This window comes from Ursus americanus, chromosome 24, assembly GCF_024610735.1.
Source record: "Ursus americanus isolate L20-20 chromosome 24, mUrsAme1.1.p, whole genome shotgun sequence".
Classification (NCBI taxonomy): domain Eukaryota; kingdom Metazoa; phylum Chordata; class Mammalia; order Carnivora; family Ursidae; genus Ursus; species Ursus americanus.
Window position 1 is genome coordinate 30,750,767 of NC_142150.1, and position 16,825 is coordinate 30,767,591.

At 48.9% G+C, this 16,825-nt stretch overlaps 1 protein-coding gene across 1 annotated transcript; it reads left to right on the plus strand.

The window, feature by feature from the left end:
• The first annotated feature begins 938 nt into the window (after positions 1–938).
• On the plus strand, positions 939–16,361 carry F2 (coagulation factor II, thrombin). Its single transcript, XM_045786543.2, has 14 exons — positions 939–1,069; positions 1,444–1,610; positions 2,279–2,303; positions 2,525–2,575; positions 4,008–4,113; positions 4,214–4,350; positions 5,773–6,087; positions 6,407–6,532; positions 6,615–6,741; positions 7,149–7,316; positions 7,829–8,002; positions 8,205–8,386; positions 15,878–15,948; positions 16,100–16,361. The coding sequence occupies exons 1-14, from the start codon at positions 991–993 to the stop codon at positions 16,241–16,243; spliced, it is 1,872 nt and encodes a 623-aa protein (XP_045642499.1). The 5' UTR covers positions 939–990; the 3' UTR covers positions 16,244–16,361.
• The last annotated feature ends 464 nt before the right edge of the window (positions 16,362–16,825 follow it).

Below are 16,825 nucleotides of genomic sequence, written 5' to 3' on the forward strand. Positions count from 1 at the left end.
CGCACCAGGCCCTGCCCTGTGATCTTCCCAGACTCTACATGATGGCAGTGTAGACCCGAACGGCCGGGCCTGAAGGATGGCAAAATGGGAATGGGTGTTCCCGGTGTTCCTGCTCTTTGTCCTTCTGTCCTAATTAGACCCAGGACTAATATTTACCTTGTGGAATACAAACAGAAAATGGGGGAGGGATGGGAGCAAGGCTGGGCGAGGGGCAGGGTAGGACCAGCAGCCACTCCAGGCCTGGCCCAGGACAGATCGGCAGGAAGAGAGGGAGGGGGCCTGCCAAGGAGACCCGAGGATTTGGACTGGTCCCCGTTCTGGGGCCAGAAGCAGGTCCTAGGAGGTGAGAGAAAATAGACCAGAGGCTCAAAGGCCCTGGCCTTGGCCCCTCCTCCTGAGCAGCCACACACGCGGACACACCTGCACAGCTCCTGGATGGGAAAGTGGTTGGGAGGCAGCTTCCATCCGGCCGCACCCTGGTCTCTGCTTTCTTCTGTGTGTTGTGATTACATCAACCTCCCCATTGGTTTATATCCATATACCTACTGATTGTTAAGCACTTACTACATTTCACGGGCATTAAATTCATAATCTCCTTTAGTCCTCACAACAAAGTACTGTTCCCATTGTACAGATGAAGAAACTGAGGCTCACGGAGATCCAAGCAACCATCACCATGTGTTAGGATTGTAGGAGCCTCAGGAAGATCTTGTGACACCACTAGCCCAAGCTGGCCCACATCTAAGGAGGGAGGGGCTGGATGATGGTGGTTACTTACACTGGCCTTTCCTTTGTGACTTCCCCCCCAGACTATCTGTCCCTGGTCCCCAGAGGACCTATCTTCCTGGATGGTGGGGGCGGACTATCTATACACTAGTCCCATGGCCCTGACCTGCTGACCTCTCCCTCTTGGCTGATTTCTTCATGTTAGTTCAACATTAACCCAGAGTGGTCAGGACAAGTCCTCAGAGTCCCAGGAGCTGATACACTATGGCGCACATCCGAGGCCTGTGGGTACCTGGCTGCCTGGCCCTAGCTGTCCTGTTTAGCCTTGTGCACAGCCAGCATGGTAAGAGGGGCTTGGAGGCTGGGACAGGCTGGCAGGCTGGGATATGGGCCCATGGGCCGGGGTCTCCTGGATTGACTGAGAACAACAGGGCCAACGCCAAGCTGGGCCTGAGCCTACAGTATAGGGCTCGGGGAAGGAGTTGGGTGCTCAGGTCTGGATGTACAGTGACTGCATCTCTCCTGCCATATGGGGAGTGGGATATCCAGTGAATGGAGGGGAGCTAGTGGGCTACCGTCGGCAGCCTTTAGGGTTCTGCCACCATCCCAGGCGTCCCCTCTCGGAAGCCAGCAGAGCAGGGTAGGCTTGCTTTCTGCCCCCACGATGGCCAAGACCTCCTGGCTCATTGAGGCCACTGTCCCACGCCCCTCCTACAGCAGTGTTCCTGGCCCCTCAGCAAGCATTATCGTTGCTCCAGCGGGTCCGACGCGCCAACAGTGGCTTCCTGGAGGAGTTGCGCAAGGGGAACCTGGAGCGAGAGTGTGTGGAAGAGAAGTGCAGCTACGAAGAGGCCTTTGAGGCCCTGGAGTCTTCCATCGCCACGGTGAGGGTTGGGCTATGTGCCGGGTGGGGGGGCGGCATGGGCCTCCAGGTGGGCCCAGCTCTAGGACCACAAAAGAGCAAAGGATGTCTCAGCTCTTCAGCTGTTGGTAACTTAATGTCTTCCTGGGCCTCATTTCACTGCCAAGGTGAGTGACCTCAGCCATTCTTGGAGGTCCCAACACCTGGGCTTATATCAAGGTCTGGCAGCTTAGTGAGGCCCCAGGTCATTGGAGGGCTCCTCTGTCTTCTGATGTCTGTCTGCACTGGAGTCTCTGGAGGCCCTGGCTCTGGCCCGCATGGCCTCTCAGCTTCAGCTATGCTGCTCCTGTGGGACTCTGGCGAGGCCTCAGGGAGTTCTGTGCAGCCCTTCCCTTCCTCAGGGCTCTGCCTGGGCCCCATGCCCCCCTTCTCCAATCTAGCCCACCTATGGGAACCCTTTTGGTCTTGGTTGGCTGGGGGCTCCTCTCTCCTCAAATACGTCTCTCCTCAGTGGGCGTGGGCTTCTGGAAATAAAGTAAGAAACTACCACAAACCTCCCCAGAGCCTACCCCCTGCATGACCAGGGTAAGGGAAAGAGGAAAGTATGAGGAGGAAACATAAAGTCTACTGAAAAGCAAAATGAAATGAAATGGGATATGCCACAGCCTCATGCCCACTCTTGTTTTTCAGGATGTATTCTGGACCAAGTACACAGGTGAGCACTGGGAAGGGTTTGCTCCCAGAAGGGAGTCCTGGGGACCCCAGTGAGAGAATGTTCTACTCTGGAGAATCTTCTGGTCCATCCATCCCTCCTTTCCTTCCTTCCTTCCGTCTGTCTCTCCGTCTCTTTGTCTCTGCACTTTGTCCCACCCACCCTCTACTTGAGCCCCTCCTGTCCCTACCCCAATCCCAAAAGTGTTTCTGGGTCTTTTCCAGCTTGTGAGTCGGTGAGGAAACCTCGAGAAAAGCTCACTGAATGTCTGGAAGGTGAGGAGCCGATGCAGGGGTAGGGTCAGGGTGTGAGCAGACAGCTTGGGAGAAGAGCAGAGTGGGGTGGGTTAGGAGTTGGGGCCTAGCATCTGACTTTGCCATTCTGTCCCTGCGGTCAAGGATATGTCTTTGCCCCTGGCTCTGTGCCCGGCAGGGAGGAAGATGATTCATGCTCGAGGAACAAATGCATGAGTGGATGAGGAATTCACATTTAAGGCCTCATTTTCATTCGAGCCCCTGCCAGTCGGTCTTCCTGTGTTCCCAGGGCGGAGCCCTGATGATGTCACATTCATTCTTCAGAACCTTGTGTGGCTCCCCATTGCCTCCAGAATAAAGCACAGGCTTCTAAGCCTGGCAGACTTGGCAGGTTGTGGCCTTAACCTTCCCTTCCGGCCTTGTCTCCCATTGCACCAACCAGGGGCCCAGACCCCCAGCTACTCTGACCATGAGCACTCCTCTGAACATGACAAGATGTGTCTCCTTCCTGGCCTTTGCTTTCATTGCCTCTTCCCCTGGAGCAACTATGACCATTTCCTGCAAATTTCCCTGTCCTTCAAGGACTAGTTCAAATGCCATCACCTTGCTGAGTCTGCAAGGAGCTTCTGAATACACATTTAATGTAACAATAGACCCCATCTCTTAACAATAGCTCTTTAACCACTGGCCATACTTTTGTGTTTTTCTCCCATACTTTAATTTGTTAAATAACTTATTCAACAGATATTTTACTACACCCCTACTCTGTACCAGGCACTGTGTCGTGTGCTGGGGATTTTAAGAGAATGAAGGATCTCCCAATCTCATAGGGAAACAAAAACACAAAATGTCAATGTGATTGCTGGAAAAGCTCCATTCCAGGTGCCAAGACCATGACAGGAGAAGGAGCATTTAGTTTGCTGGAAGGATCAGGGACAACCCCCAAGAAGAAGCAGAGTTCCACCTGGATTTGTGGGATGCACTGATGAGTGAACAGAAGAGCATGCCCAGGCGAAGGAAAAAGCTTGTGCAAAGGCCCTGACATGAGGAGCTCTGATAACAGGACGGGTAGACCAGGGACAGACCAGAAGGACCTTGTTTTCTTTGTCATCTTACTGGCCATGAAGAGCCACTGACTGTCAGCTCCCTGAGGGTAGGGACCTACTGTGACTATGTCTTAGTCATCACTATGTCCTTAGTGCCTGGCAAAGGGTCTGACACAGGTTGTCACGTGGACGGTAGGCACTCAGGGAATCTTTGGTGAGTGCTGTGAAATAGATTGGCGACCTGCTGGCAGCACCACTGGGCCCTGGTGCTATACGACAGACCCCACTGCTGGGTACAGAGGAGGTAGCTGAGGAAATGCGGGTCAAGGGTCATGGAGCAGAAGTAGCTTGGAGGAGGTGGACAGACAGAGCCTCAGGGTAAGAGACCGGGGGTGGGGTCTCTGCAGGTAGCTGTGCTGAAGGTCTGGGTATGAATTACCGAGGGAACGTGAGCTTCACCCGGTCAGGCATCGAGTGTCAGCTCTGGAGGAGTCGCTACCCACATAAGCCTGAGTGAGTGACGGGCTGGCCTGTCGGCTAGTGGGCTGAGAATATGGGGCTGGGAGACACTGGACAGGGGGTATGGCCTCTGCTGAGCAATTTCCCATTCCAGAATCAACACTACCACCCACCCTGGGGCGGACCTGCGGGAGAATTTCTGCCGTAACCCGGATGGCAGCACCACTGGGCCCTGGTGCTATACGACAGACCCCACTGTGAGGAGGGAGGAGTGCAGCATCCCTGTCTGCGGTGAGCTGGGGAGGCCTAGGCAGTCCATGGCCGAGGCTCAGGGGTCTCCACAGGGCCTGGCAGCCTGGGACAGGAAGCCAAATCCTGACTACCTTCAACCATGGGTTAGTCATTTATAACATATTTGCCTGTGGGCCAGTGAAGGCAGGAGACCAGAGACAGCTGGCCTCCCCGCCTCCCCAGTCTTTGCTTTCTTGTGACCCAGGCTGTGGCTCATTCCAGATATGCTTTCCTTCCTGCTTGAGGCCCTCTTCCCTCCAGGAAGCCCTCCCTAACCATTTCAATTCACGTGCCCTTTTCTGAGCACCACAGAGCAAACCTCATGTGGCCCAGCCCGGCACGATGCTGTCATTATTCTTTCTCATGATGTGTCAGTGAGCTCTAGCCGCAATAATGCTGCAAAACCCACAAAATCACCAACAACCACAAAAGCTCAGGGGCATACACCAACACGCATTTTTTTCTTGTGTCTGAGGGTTGGCCTGGGCAGCTGAGCTGATGGCAGCCGTGCTTGCCTGTGTCTGTGGTGGCCACTGAGGCAGGCTGGGCTTGGCTGCTGGGTCTGCTTCTAGCCAGGGGTCCCACTGAACTTGGCTCCTTGTGGGGGTGGGATCCTGGTCTGCTCCACATTCCTCATCCTGGGGCTGAGGCTGAAAGGCACCATCTCCCAAGGCGATGGCAAAGGTCAAAAACTGTTCAGAAAACGCTATGTGTCCCGAGGCCTAGGCTCGGAACTGTGGCATCCATCCTGCCTGCGTTCTATTGGCCAGGGTGAGCCACATGCCCAAGGCCGAAGTCAGCAGGTGGAGAAGTACACCTTTGCCTATAAAACCAAGGGGCAGAGGATGTGGATGGAGGCAGCGGTAAAGAATTAGTGCCAGCAATCAAGCTACCAACTGTGGGTTGGTGTTCTTTGTCCTTCGTGCATCCCTGTTGGACCCAGTACTTGGTCCTGAGACTGGTCTTACAGCAAGTTACCAGTGATGATAACAAAAGCAGCTGCCATATACCATGCCTGCCCACCCCCAATACTTTGCAGGCCAGTTGAAATTGACTGTGCATGTAGCGGTCCTCAGTCATCCCAGCTACTTTGACTGCTGTGCCCTATAAAAACAGACTCCTGTAAGAACGCCAGGCAGTCGTTACCAATAGATTACAAATAGCCCAGGAGGCGAAACCGAGTTACGAACTCTGCCTCACGATGCTCGAGACACAGCACGTATTTTGTTTAAATCTCTCGACAACCCTGCAAGAATGGTATCGGTCACCCCTTTTATAGGCAAGCAAAGTGAGGTTCAGAGAGGTCAAGTTACCTGAGGTCACATAGGAAGAAGGTGACAAGGCAGGGAGTCAAACCCTGACCCCCTGGCCGCGTGTGGTCCCACCCCACCCACTCTGCTCCCCTGCCTCCCCACCCACCAGGCGGGGGGGGCGTCACTGTGCAGCTGACCCCACGCTCCAGAGGCCCCACGGTGAATCTGCCACCTTCATCTGAGCACTGCGTCCCTGAGCGTGGCCGGTACTACCAGGGTCGCCAGGCAGTGACCGCACATGGGTCCACCTGCCTGGCCTGGGCCAGCAGTCAGGCTAAGGCGCTGAGCAAGGACCAGGACTTCAACCCTGCGGTGCCGCTGGTGGAGAATTTCTGCCGCAACCCCGACGGGGACGAGGAGGGCGCGTGGTGTTATGTGTCGGAGGGGCCCGGTGGCTTCGAGTACTGCGACCTGGACTACTGCGGTGAGGCGGGGCGGGGGCCTGAGGCTGGGGGCGGGGCCTGGGGGCGGAGCCGATCAGCTTCTCCCCCGGTGCGGGGCTGCCCCGCCGCTGGGGGGCGCAGTCTGCTGCCGCCCCGACTCCGGGCGGACGGGCGGGCCTGGCCCCAAGCGCAGCTGAACCAGCTCAGGCCCGACGCCCAGTTCGTGAGGCCACCTGCGCTGCGTTCTCACCCAGAGGCCTCCAGGGCTGCCTGTGGGGCTTGGGGAAGCCGGGAGCGGGAGTGAGGGGGGCTGGACGCGGGCCGGCTTGGCCCGGCCCCAGCCGTGCCTGCTTCCCTCAGAGGAGCCTGTGGAAGAGGTGGGCGACGGGCTGGCCGAGGACCCGGACGCGGCCATCGAGGGACGCACCGGCGACGAGGAGTTCCAGCCCTTCTTCAACGAGAAGACTTTCGGCGCCGGGGAGGCAGGTGAGGCAGCAGTGGCGTCGGGGGGCGTGGGGCGCGGGGCGCGGGTTACAGCTCTGCCCCTCACATCTGGCTTGCTGTGCAGACTGTGGGCTGCGGCCTCTGTTTGAGAAGTCGTTGGTGAAGGACAAAACGGAACACGAGCTTCTGGAGTCCTACATCGACGGGCGCGTCGTGGAGGGTTGGGACGCCGAGATTGGCCTCGCGCCCTGGTGCGTCGTGGGGGCGGCCCCAGGAGTCCCTGCCGGGGCTGCCCTTCCCTCACAGGCCTGGGCTTCCCAGATGATGACCGCCGGCACCCCTCTGAGATTGGGGGTATTGCTTCTCACACGCAGAAGGGAAGCTGAGGCCCAGAGCGCTTAAGAGGTCTGCCTACTTGAGTCAGTTTCTCTGACCCCGGAGCTGTGCCAGTCTGTGCAAGAAGCTGGGGAGGGGTGCAGAAAGCAGGAGGCAGCCCCTCCTTATTATGTGGAGGCCCCAGTCGGCCAGTGCAGCCAGGCCAAGCTGGGGTCTGGGCCCGGCAGGCACCTCTGTCCAGTTCTTAGACCTGGGACTTTCTACTTTAGGGCAGGTGGAGGGGCAGCCCCTAGCTCTTCATGCTTCCCACTCCCCCTCCCAGGCAGGTGATGCTTTTCCGGAAGAGTCCCCAGGAGCTGCTTTGTGGGGCCAGCCTCATCAGTGACCGCTGGGTCCTTACTGCTGCCCACTGTCTCCTGTACCCACCTTGGGACAAGAACTTCACCGAGAATGATCTTCTGGTGCGCATTGGCAAGCACTCCCGCACCAGGTACGGAATGGGGGGCCTGTGGATGTCTGGCGGAGGTCAGAGTCCTCCAGAGCAACCGTGAGGGGCTCTGGGGCCTGGGGATATGTCTCTACATGTCCCACGGTAGAAAACCCAGCGGTCTCTGCTGGAAAGTCCATTTGGCCATGTCTGGACTGAGGCTTGGAGCCAGGGACAGAGAAATTAAGACTTTGCAGAGAGTGAAATCCTGGCCCACCCCCAGCTCCTCTGCGGGCCCCAGCATGCAGCCCAGGTGTGAGCTCTGAATGGAGGCTGTTTGGACCAGGGCTCCGGCCTGCGTTCCTCCCCCACCTGCTGGGGCTCTTTGACTCCAAAGCCTGGAGCAGCTTCAGGCCAGGAGATGCTGCCAGGGCAGGAGCCAGCCCTCTTCCCTCACGGGTGGCCCAAGGGTCACCCCAATTCCTGGACCCTGAGGCCAGGCTGTTTCTTTCCTCAGGGAACTGGCTATCCCTCACCAGGTGGCTCACAGCTTCCCCATCTCCCTGTTTGCACAGGTATGAGCGAAGCATTGAGAAGATCTCCATGCTGGAAAAGATCTACATCCACCCCAGGTACAACTGGAGGGAGAACTTGGACCGTGACATAGCCCTGCTGAGGCTCAAGAAGCCCATCGCCTTCAGCAACTACATCCACCCCGTGTGCCTGCCTGACAAGGACACCGCAGTCAGGTGGGTGCGGGCACAGGCCGTGGGCTGGGTTCGGTTCTGGGCCTGGCGCACACTCCCCTCTCCAGGCCTCAGGGGCTCCGAGTAAACCCAGAAGTTCTTTTGCACCAGTGTTTGAGATTCTGGTCTCCAAGGGACAGTGTTGCGGCCGGGGGGACTTCTGGAAGGGTTGGTTCTCATGAGGTCCTTCTCCCTTCGCCTGAAGACTGCTCCGCGCGGGATACAAAGGACGGGTGACCGGCTGGGGCAACCTGAAGGAGATGTGGACGTCCAGCGTGACAGAGGTGCAGCCCAGCGTCCTGCAGGTGGTGAACCTCCCCATCGTGGAGCGGCCGGTGTGCAAGGCCTCCACTCGGATCCGCATCACCGACAACATGTTCTGTGCTGGCAAGTGCCCCGGGTGTGTCTGAGCCGGGCGGGGGCGGGGGGGCGTGGATTGAGACACGTGAAGGGTGCAGACCTATTCAAGTCCTGGATCTGGTCACTTCTAAGCCAACTTTGCTTTGGGCAAAGTTGCATAACCTCTTGGAGGCTCGGTTTCTTCCTCTGTAAAATGGAGATGCAAGTCTCTGTCCCATAGGGTTGTGTGAGGGCTAAATAAGATAGAATAGATATAGTAAGGTGCTAGGCATGGTGCTAGGCACTGGTTAAGTTGTCGATCTGTGTGAGTCCAGATAGCAGCATGAGGCCGTGGATAGGGGAAAAGCTTTGTTCTTCAGTCATTCATCAAATATTTATTGAATGCCTATTGTGATCAGTATTTACCACAAGGACCCAAACACAATGCCTGTGTCCTCACAGAACTTCCTTCCTGGGAGGGAGTGTCCATAAACATGTAGAATCTAGCAGGAAGAAAAACGGAGCAGACAAAGGGAGAGAGAGAGAGATGGGGACAGGACAGTCTAAATAGAGTGGTTGGACAAGGCTAGAGAAGGTCTCTCTGAGAAGAGACTAGAAGTGAAGAAGTGAGCTAGTCTAGGGCAAGTACACTCCAGGGTGAGGGAGAGCAGATGCCAGGGCCCTGGGGTGGGATCCTGCTTAGGGTGTCTGAGGAGCAACAGGGAGGCCGGTGTGGCTGGGGTGCAGTAAACACAGGGCAGGAGTAGATGAGGGGAGGGAGGTGGGCAGGCAGAGGATGGGCAGTTCTTTTAGGGTCTTGAGTCACTTTGGCTTTTATTGAGATAGGCAGGTTGGAGGGTTTCGGGGGAGGTGAATAGATGGTCTAACTTAATTAAAAATTTTTAGTATAGGGGCACTTGGCTGGCTCTGTTGGTGGAGCATGGGACTCTTGATCTCAGGGTCATGAGTTCAAGCCCCATGTTGGGCATAGAGCTTACTTTAAAAAATTTTTTCTTAGTGTAATTTTGGACTCAGAAAAGTTGCAAAAATAATGTAAAGAATTCCTGTATGCTATTATCCAGATTCACTGGACTTTGTGTGTTTGTGTTTATTGACATATACACCCGTAGACACATGCTGTTTGAGAGTGAATTGTACATATGCCTTGTTACCCACATACATGAGTCTATCCAAACAACAAGAATGTTCTCACGTAGGAAGTGCAGTTGTTAAAATCAGGAAGTTAATGATACAATACTGTAATCTGTAGACCTTATTCCAGTATTTTCTAGTTGTCCTACTTACTAATGTCTTCTGTAGCAAAGGGGGAAATAATGTTCTCATCTGGATCCAGTCCAGGATCACACATTGCCTGTAGTTGTCAGTCCTTTTGTCTTCTATGACTTTGACATATTTCATAAATGCGCAGCCCAGTGAACCTGTCGCTTGGCCCTCAGGTTGGTTTGTCTAAGGTTTTGGTTTCCTTGTGATCAGATTCAGGCTAAGCGAGGTTGTGTCCTTCTAAGGGAAGGCCCATGATGTCCGTTTGTCCATATGTCTCACCATAACTGGGGAGATTAACTCTGACCTCTTGGTTAAGGTGGTGTCTGCACCTGGCAAGTTTCTCACTGTGAGGTTTTGTTTATAAGTATCTTGCTGGTAGCAGCTTTGACCCTCTTCATCCTGTTTCTCAAACTGTTCTCCCAGCTCCAGGGGCTGCCAAATGGTGATTTTCTAATTCTGTCATTCCTTCTATGTTTATTATGGTTTCATTGGAAGGAAGACCTCTCCTTTCTTTCATTCTGTCAGTGTGGACTCACGGGTCTTTATTCTAAGGGTTATAATTTGCTACTATCATCATTTATTTTGATATTCAAGTTATCCAGGTTTGGCCAGTGGGAGTCCCCTCAGCCTGGCTTCTGCGACTTTTGATGTCCCTGTCCTTCCCTGAGTACTTGCTTACATTGGCACAGCAAAATGTTCTCCACTTTCCTGCTAGTGGAGAATGGTGTTTAGAAACCACAATCTGGGTGCTACGTGTGCACAAGGCTACCGGGATGTTACTGCTTCTGCGTCTTCTCAGGAGACACATCTAGAAAATACGTGTACGATGGATACAGCGACATCTAGATCAATTTTTCTGTCTGTCATTTATCAATTTCTCTATCTGAAATCTCCCACTGCAATCCAGCAGGATTAATTTTGGCTTCTCCTTTTCCATATTTGTAACTCTCTGTTGACAGTGAGAAACTGGACTCCTGTTATTCATCATATAGTAACTTATTGGATCAATACTAGAACACATTGTCTCAGAATCACCCATCCATCATGAGAAACAGTCCTACTCACTGGTGTTCAGCATTTCTTCCTGGTATTGCTGTCGTTAGTGGGTACATAGTTGACGTGCTGTGTTCAAAAGTAACTTGGGTTAGTTTTTCCCCCCTTTGCTGTGTTGTTTATTTAAAATACGGTTAGGCTCAGTTGTTTCTGATTGTATTCAATTTGGGGTCTCCCCTCCCAACTTTGTTCAGTTTTTATTTCTTTTTGGAGTATTAACATGGTTCAAAACTCAGGCCCTTTAAAACAGGTACACTTGGAAAAGTGACACTCTCTTTTCCTTTCTATCCTTTTGCCACCCCCCCCCCAATCCTTTCTACTCCATTTCCAACCAGGCTCTGTAGTCAGTCAGTCTCGGTAGTTTGTGGTGTTTTTTCTTCCTGTATTTCTTTTTGCACAAATGAGCAGACACACACATATATTTTATTTCCCCCTTTTTACACCTCGGGTAGCATACTGTAGATATTCTTTTGTATTTTGCTTTTTTCACTTTATGTATCCTGGAAATTCACTCCATACTGGCTACAGACTTTTTCCTTAATCTTAAAAAAAATTTATAGCCCCATTATGTGGATGTATTATAGTTTACTTGGCTATTTCCCGTGGGGGGATATTTAAGATTGTTACCAATATTTTGCTATTGAACATCTTTTCAGATGCTTGAGGACCACTTTTACAGCATTTTTTAAAGAATTGTCCATTTTTTGGCCCATTTTTTGTCCCTTTCCCATCATTTATTAAGAGTTCTTCATATATTAGTGATATTAGGCCTGTATTTGTGATATATGTTGCAAATATTTTCTCCCAGTTCATTTTTGTAACTTTTATAATCTTTTGCCATTTCTAATTCAAAAGATTTTTAGGTAGTCAATCTATTAATATTTTATTCTATTGTATCTGGATTTTGACAGAGTTCGAACAGCTTTCCTTATATCCAGGTCATAGAGAAATTCTCTGATGTTTTCTTCTAGTACTTAGTTGCATTTTTCCACACTTAGACCTCTGAGTCATTTGGAATTTATTCCTCAGTATGATGTGAAGTATGGATTTAACTTTGTCCAAATAGATAACCCCCTGTCCCTACACCATTTAAAAAAAAAATTATATCTTTGCCCCAGGTGATTTGATTTTTTAAAATATTTTATTTATTCATTATTTTTTTTAAAAAAGATTTATTTATTTTAGAGACAGAGCAGGAACAGGGGAGGGGCAGAGAGAGGGAGAGAGAGAGAACCCCAAGCAGACTCCATGCTGAGTGCAGAGCCCAATGCGGGGCTCCATCCCACGACCCTGAGATCACGACCTGAACTGAAACAAGAGTTGGATCCACCCAGGCGCCCCAAGTTTTTGTTTATATTTTTATTTTTAAGTAGGCTCCACGCTAGGCATGGTGCCCAACACAGAGCTTGAACTTACAACCCTGAGATCAAGACCTGAGCTAAGATTAAGAGTCAGATGCTTAATGACTGAGCCACCCAGGTACCACTTTAAGATTTTATTTTTAAATAATTTCTATACCCAACATGGAGCTCAAACCCACAACCCTGAGATCAAGAGTCACATGCTTCACTGAGTGAGCCAGCCAGCCAGGCAACCCGGATTTTTTTTTTTTAAGTAATCTCTACACCGAACAAAGGGCTTGAACTCACAACCCCAGGATCAAGAATCGCGTGCTTTACCGACTGCCCCAGTGATTCGAGATGTCACATTTCTCACATACTAGGCTTCTATTTGTACTTAAGTCTGTTTCTACTGGAAGATATTCTATTTGGTTCTCCTGGTCTGTTGTCTATTCTGTTAAAGCACTGTCTTGTTTTAATTACAGAGGCTTTAGAGTATGTTTTAATGTCTGGTAGGGTTTGTTGTTTTTTGCAGTTTTTCTTTCTAGTGTTTTCCTGGCAATTCTTGCATGTTTGTTTTTCCATATGAACTTTGGTATCAACTTATCTAGCTCCACTAAAAAAAAAGCTTATGGATATTTTTGTTGGGATTGTGTTAAATTTATAAATTAATTTAGGGAGAACTGACATCTTTTTGATGTTGAGTCATTCTTGTCAAGGACGAGAAATGTCTACACATTTGTTTGTCTATATTTAACTTTCTAGAGTACTGCAATATATGGTGACTTTTTTCTCCTTAGCACCTTATTTTACATATTTGTGTTTCTTGAGTAAATCAGTTAGTGGTTCCAAAAGCAAACCAGATACTAGGAATTTGACTTTTTAGTTAGGCCTGATGCTTTTCAATTCTGTACCTCATTAATTTCTGCTTTTATCTTGAAAAGTTTTTTCTTTATGCTTTCTTTTGTTTTACTTTTTTGTTCTCTTTCTAGCTTTTTGAGCTGACAATTTGGTTAATTAATTTTGTTATTTAATTTTTATTAAGGCTATGCATTTTCCTCTGTTCACAGAAAACAGTATGCAGTGTTTTCATTATAATTATTTTTTAAAATTCTGTAATTTCAGTTTGTATCCCTCTTTCACCCAAGAGTTGTTTAATAGGTTTTTTTAATTTCCAGCTTGGAGGGCCCTTTTATATTTTGATTTTGGTAGTAATTTTGAGTTTTGCTGCACTGTGCTCCAAGAATATTGTTTGTAATATTTCTACTTTATGGAACTGATTTTTTTTTTTGAAAGAGCTGTTCGATCAATTTCTGTGATTGTTACATGTGTATAAGAGGTGTGTAACTATGTTCTCTATTATCCATGTGTAAAGTTTGGTATATACCCAGAAAGTACCAAAAAAAAAAAAAAGTACCTTAGGACTTGTTATCTAGGTCATTTAACTATCTATTTTTTTTAAAGATTTTGTTTATCCATTTGAGAGAGAAAGAGAGAGCACAAGCAGGGGGAGAGGCAGAGGGAGAGGGAGAATGATATGGGGCTCCATCTCAGGACCTGGAGATCATGACCTGAGACGAAGGTAGACGCTTAACCATCTGAGCCACCCAGGTGTCCCTATTTATCTATTTTTAAAGAGTTTATTTTTCAATAATCTCTACATCCAACATGGGGCTTGAACTCACAACCCCAAGATCAAGAGTCACGTGCTCCACTGACTGAGCCAGCCAGGCATCCCCCTGTTTAGGTCATTTATATCCTTATTTATTTTCAGGTCCCTTGATCTGTCTTATACTGAGTTTGTGTTAAATTCTGTTAATGTATTTGTCTCCTTGAATCGCTTCGTCTCTAGAAATGCGGTTGCTGTGCTGTTTGGTGCAGATATTCATTACTGTTATTTATTCATTGTGAATTGTGGCTTTTAGCATTAAAAGCGTACTTCTTTAAATTACTCTCAATTTCAGGATCACCATCGCTGCTCTGTGCGTTTCCATTAACCTGCTATCCTTTCGTCCATCCAATTACTTTTAGCCTCTGTGAATCGCTTCGTTTTGTCGCTTACATCTAGAATAGTTGCGTCTTGCTTTTTGCAATTAAACTAAAAAATCTTTTCCTCTCTTAATAGGTGAGTTAAGCCCATTCATATTTATTGATGTGACTGAATTAGGATTAATTCATATTATCTTGTAATTATTACATGTATTATGTTTCATTTGCTCTGTTTCTTCCTATGCGATTTTTTCTTCGTGTTTTTAAATTTATATATTTAGGAAGGTTTGCATTTTTGTTCTAATGATTGTCTTTGGGCTTCTACCTTTTTGAAATGCCCTTAGCTCCTTCTTTTTCTTTTCATTGTTAACTCCTACCTGTTGGCTACACAGCATTCAGGGAGTTTACTTTCCTCTTTCAAGATTTTCTTTGAGATTTTTGGGTGCATTATTTTCTGCTTGTCAGACAGTCCTTTTGCTGAAGCATCCATCTCTTGGTTGGATGAAGCTTGTCGTTAGCAGATGCTTCAACAACGGCTATGGGTGTAGAATTTCCTGTTTTCATGTGTTTACGATTGTTTTTCTGTAGTCTTGACCCCTTAAGCTCTGCTTGGCTGCATGTAAATAATCCGTGGCTTACATTTCCTTTCTCTAATTTTTTAAAAACTATGGCTTTGTTGTTGCTTACTTTGTATGTTGTTTTTGAAAAATCAGATGCTGGTGTTAATACTTTGGAACTTGTAAGGTATTTGGTCTCTTTTGCTTGGAGGCCAAGAGGGCTTTTTCCTTCATCTTTGGTTTTATTAGGCTCTGTCTCAGAGTGGGGTGTTTTAGGTCGGTTTTGTCATCTGCCCAGTGTGGCTCCATTTGGCATACATACACCTTCAATCTTATTTTATTTCTGTGAAGTTTTCTTGGATTATATAATAAATATTAGTTTTTTTTTTTAATAAGTATTAGTTTTGTTCCATGGTTTTATTTTTCTTTTTGAGAGATTCGGATTTCTTCTTTGGTCTGAATTCCATTTCCATCCCTTTCTGCTTTGCATTTCTTCCTATTGTTTTGTCCATTTATTTTTAATTTTTGGATTTTTGATGCAAGGCATTTTGTTACATTGAGGCTTGAGGAAATTTAATTTCAGTTATAGTTTTCTTCTGTTTCATGGTTGTGTTTTGGGGGAGAATTTTTGTGAGTTTAGGTGTTTTTCAGTCTTTTTTTTCCCTATAGTATCTTGGTATGGATCTCTTTAGTTATCATTCATTTTGTAGATTTGGGGTCATTTATAAGATTCCAATTCAACTGCACCCAGTTCTTTTATCTAGTAGATATTTATGGCCTCATCTCCACATAAGTGTTAATATTAGATGCAGTTAAATATATTAAATTGATTTGAGGTTTGGGTGTTCTCTGTAGTCCAGTCATGATGATGATTGTGTGTGTGTGTGTGTGTAGCTTTTATTCTTCATGTTGTTCCACATTGTTTATAGAGGGTATATGGGGAGATTTTGGATAAAGGCAACTGCCGTTATCCTCAAGCCACCTGTAGGTCTAACATATATTTTTTTTAAAGTCCTTCTGCCTGTTGGGTAGCGAAGGGATTGGCCGGGGGGGGGGGGAGTAGAATTCGGGAAACTAGTTCGAGGGAGAGCTACATGTGATGTGACTGGGGTGGAAGCACTGAAAAGTGGCTGGGTTGGGATGTATGTCGAAGATAGAGCTGAGAGGCGTTGCTTAAGGATTGCACATTGGGGGTAAGAAAATGAGGAGCCAAGGAGGACCACAAAGGGTCAAGTGGACACTCACCAGCTAGGTCTCTTCTAGAGGAGTGGTGGGAGCGTGAGCTCTGCGCCTAAGCACTGCTGTTCTCTCTCAAGGTTTCAAGCCCAATGAAGGGAAACGAGGGGATGCTTGTGAAGGCGACAGTGGGGGACCCTTTGTCATGAAGGTAAGCATCACTAAAGGCTAGGAGCTGGTGGGTAGAGCTTCTGGGAGCGGGGGTGAGTAAGGAGGGACTGTTTTCAGAAATAGTTGCCTGACAGGGTACTGCTGTCATGCCTTGGACTTACCCTCCTGGAAACCCCATGTTTCTTCCTCAGAGCCCCTTTAACAACCGCTGGTATCAAATGGGCATCGTCTCATGGGGTGAAGGCTGTGACAGGGATGGAAAATATGGCTTCTACACACACGTGTTCCGCCTGAAGAAGTGGATACAGAAGGTCATTGATCAGTCTGGAAGCTAGGAGGCTGCTCACATTCTAGGCTCCTCACTGCAGAATCACAGAAACCAGTCCAGCAGCAGAATGATTTTTGTGGTTTGTTCCTAAAACTAGTTCTCAATAAAAGTGACTGTCAACAAGCCTCCATGCTCCCAGTGCTATTCGTGGGCAGCTCAGAAAGAGCCAGCATGACTGGATGAACAGGACTTAGCAAGTCCACCACTCTTAGAATGCAGGGTGATGGGGAGGGAGGTGGTGGCCTGAGGGGTGGAGCACTGAAAATGCTCCAGACTTGGGGCCTTTATGGGTTCCCTCATTTAATGCTCGTAAGAGGTAGGTGAGGAGATAGACTAGAAGTATCTTGTCCAAGGTCACACAGCTGAGAAGGGTTAAAGTTGGACTTGAAACAAGATTCTGAAGTCTGTGCTTTCAGTCGCTGTGCTGTGAGGGTGGTAAGGTGCTCGTCCCAGGACCAGAGAAGGGGGAACAGACCAGAGCAAGGAGGGGTAAGTAGGTGTATCTTTCTCTTTACCTCCGACTTCCCTCATAAGTCCCTACATCCTTCTGCATACCATTAAAATGACATCAGATTTAATGTCGCCCAGA

What these genes read in the sequence shown, in the direction of transcription:
- F2 (XM_045786543.2), top strand. Translation starts at nt 991, where the DNA reads ATGGCGCACATCCGAGGCCTGTGGGTACCTGGCTGCCTGGCCCTAGCT. An exon ending in GGCAAGCACTCCCGCACCAG is followed by an intron (nt 7,317 to 7,828) that starts GTACGGAATGGG and finishes CTGTTTGCACAG; the next exon opens with GTATGAGCGAAGCATTGAGA. An exon ending in CGACAACATGTTCTGTGCTG is followed by an intron (nt 8,387 to 15,877) that starts GCAAGTGCCCCG and finishes TTCTCTCTCAAG; the next exon opens with GTTTCAAGCCCAATGAAGGG.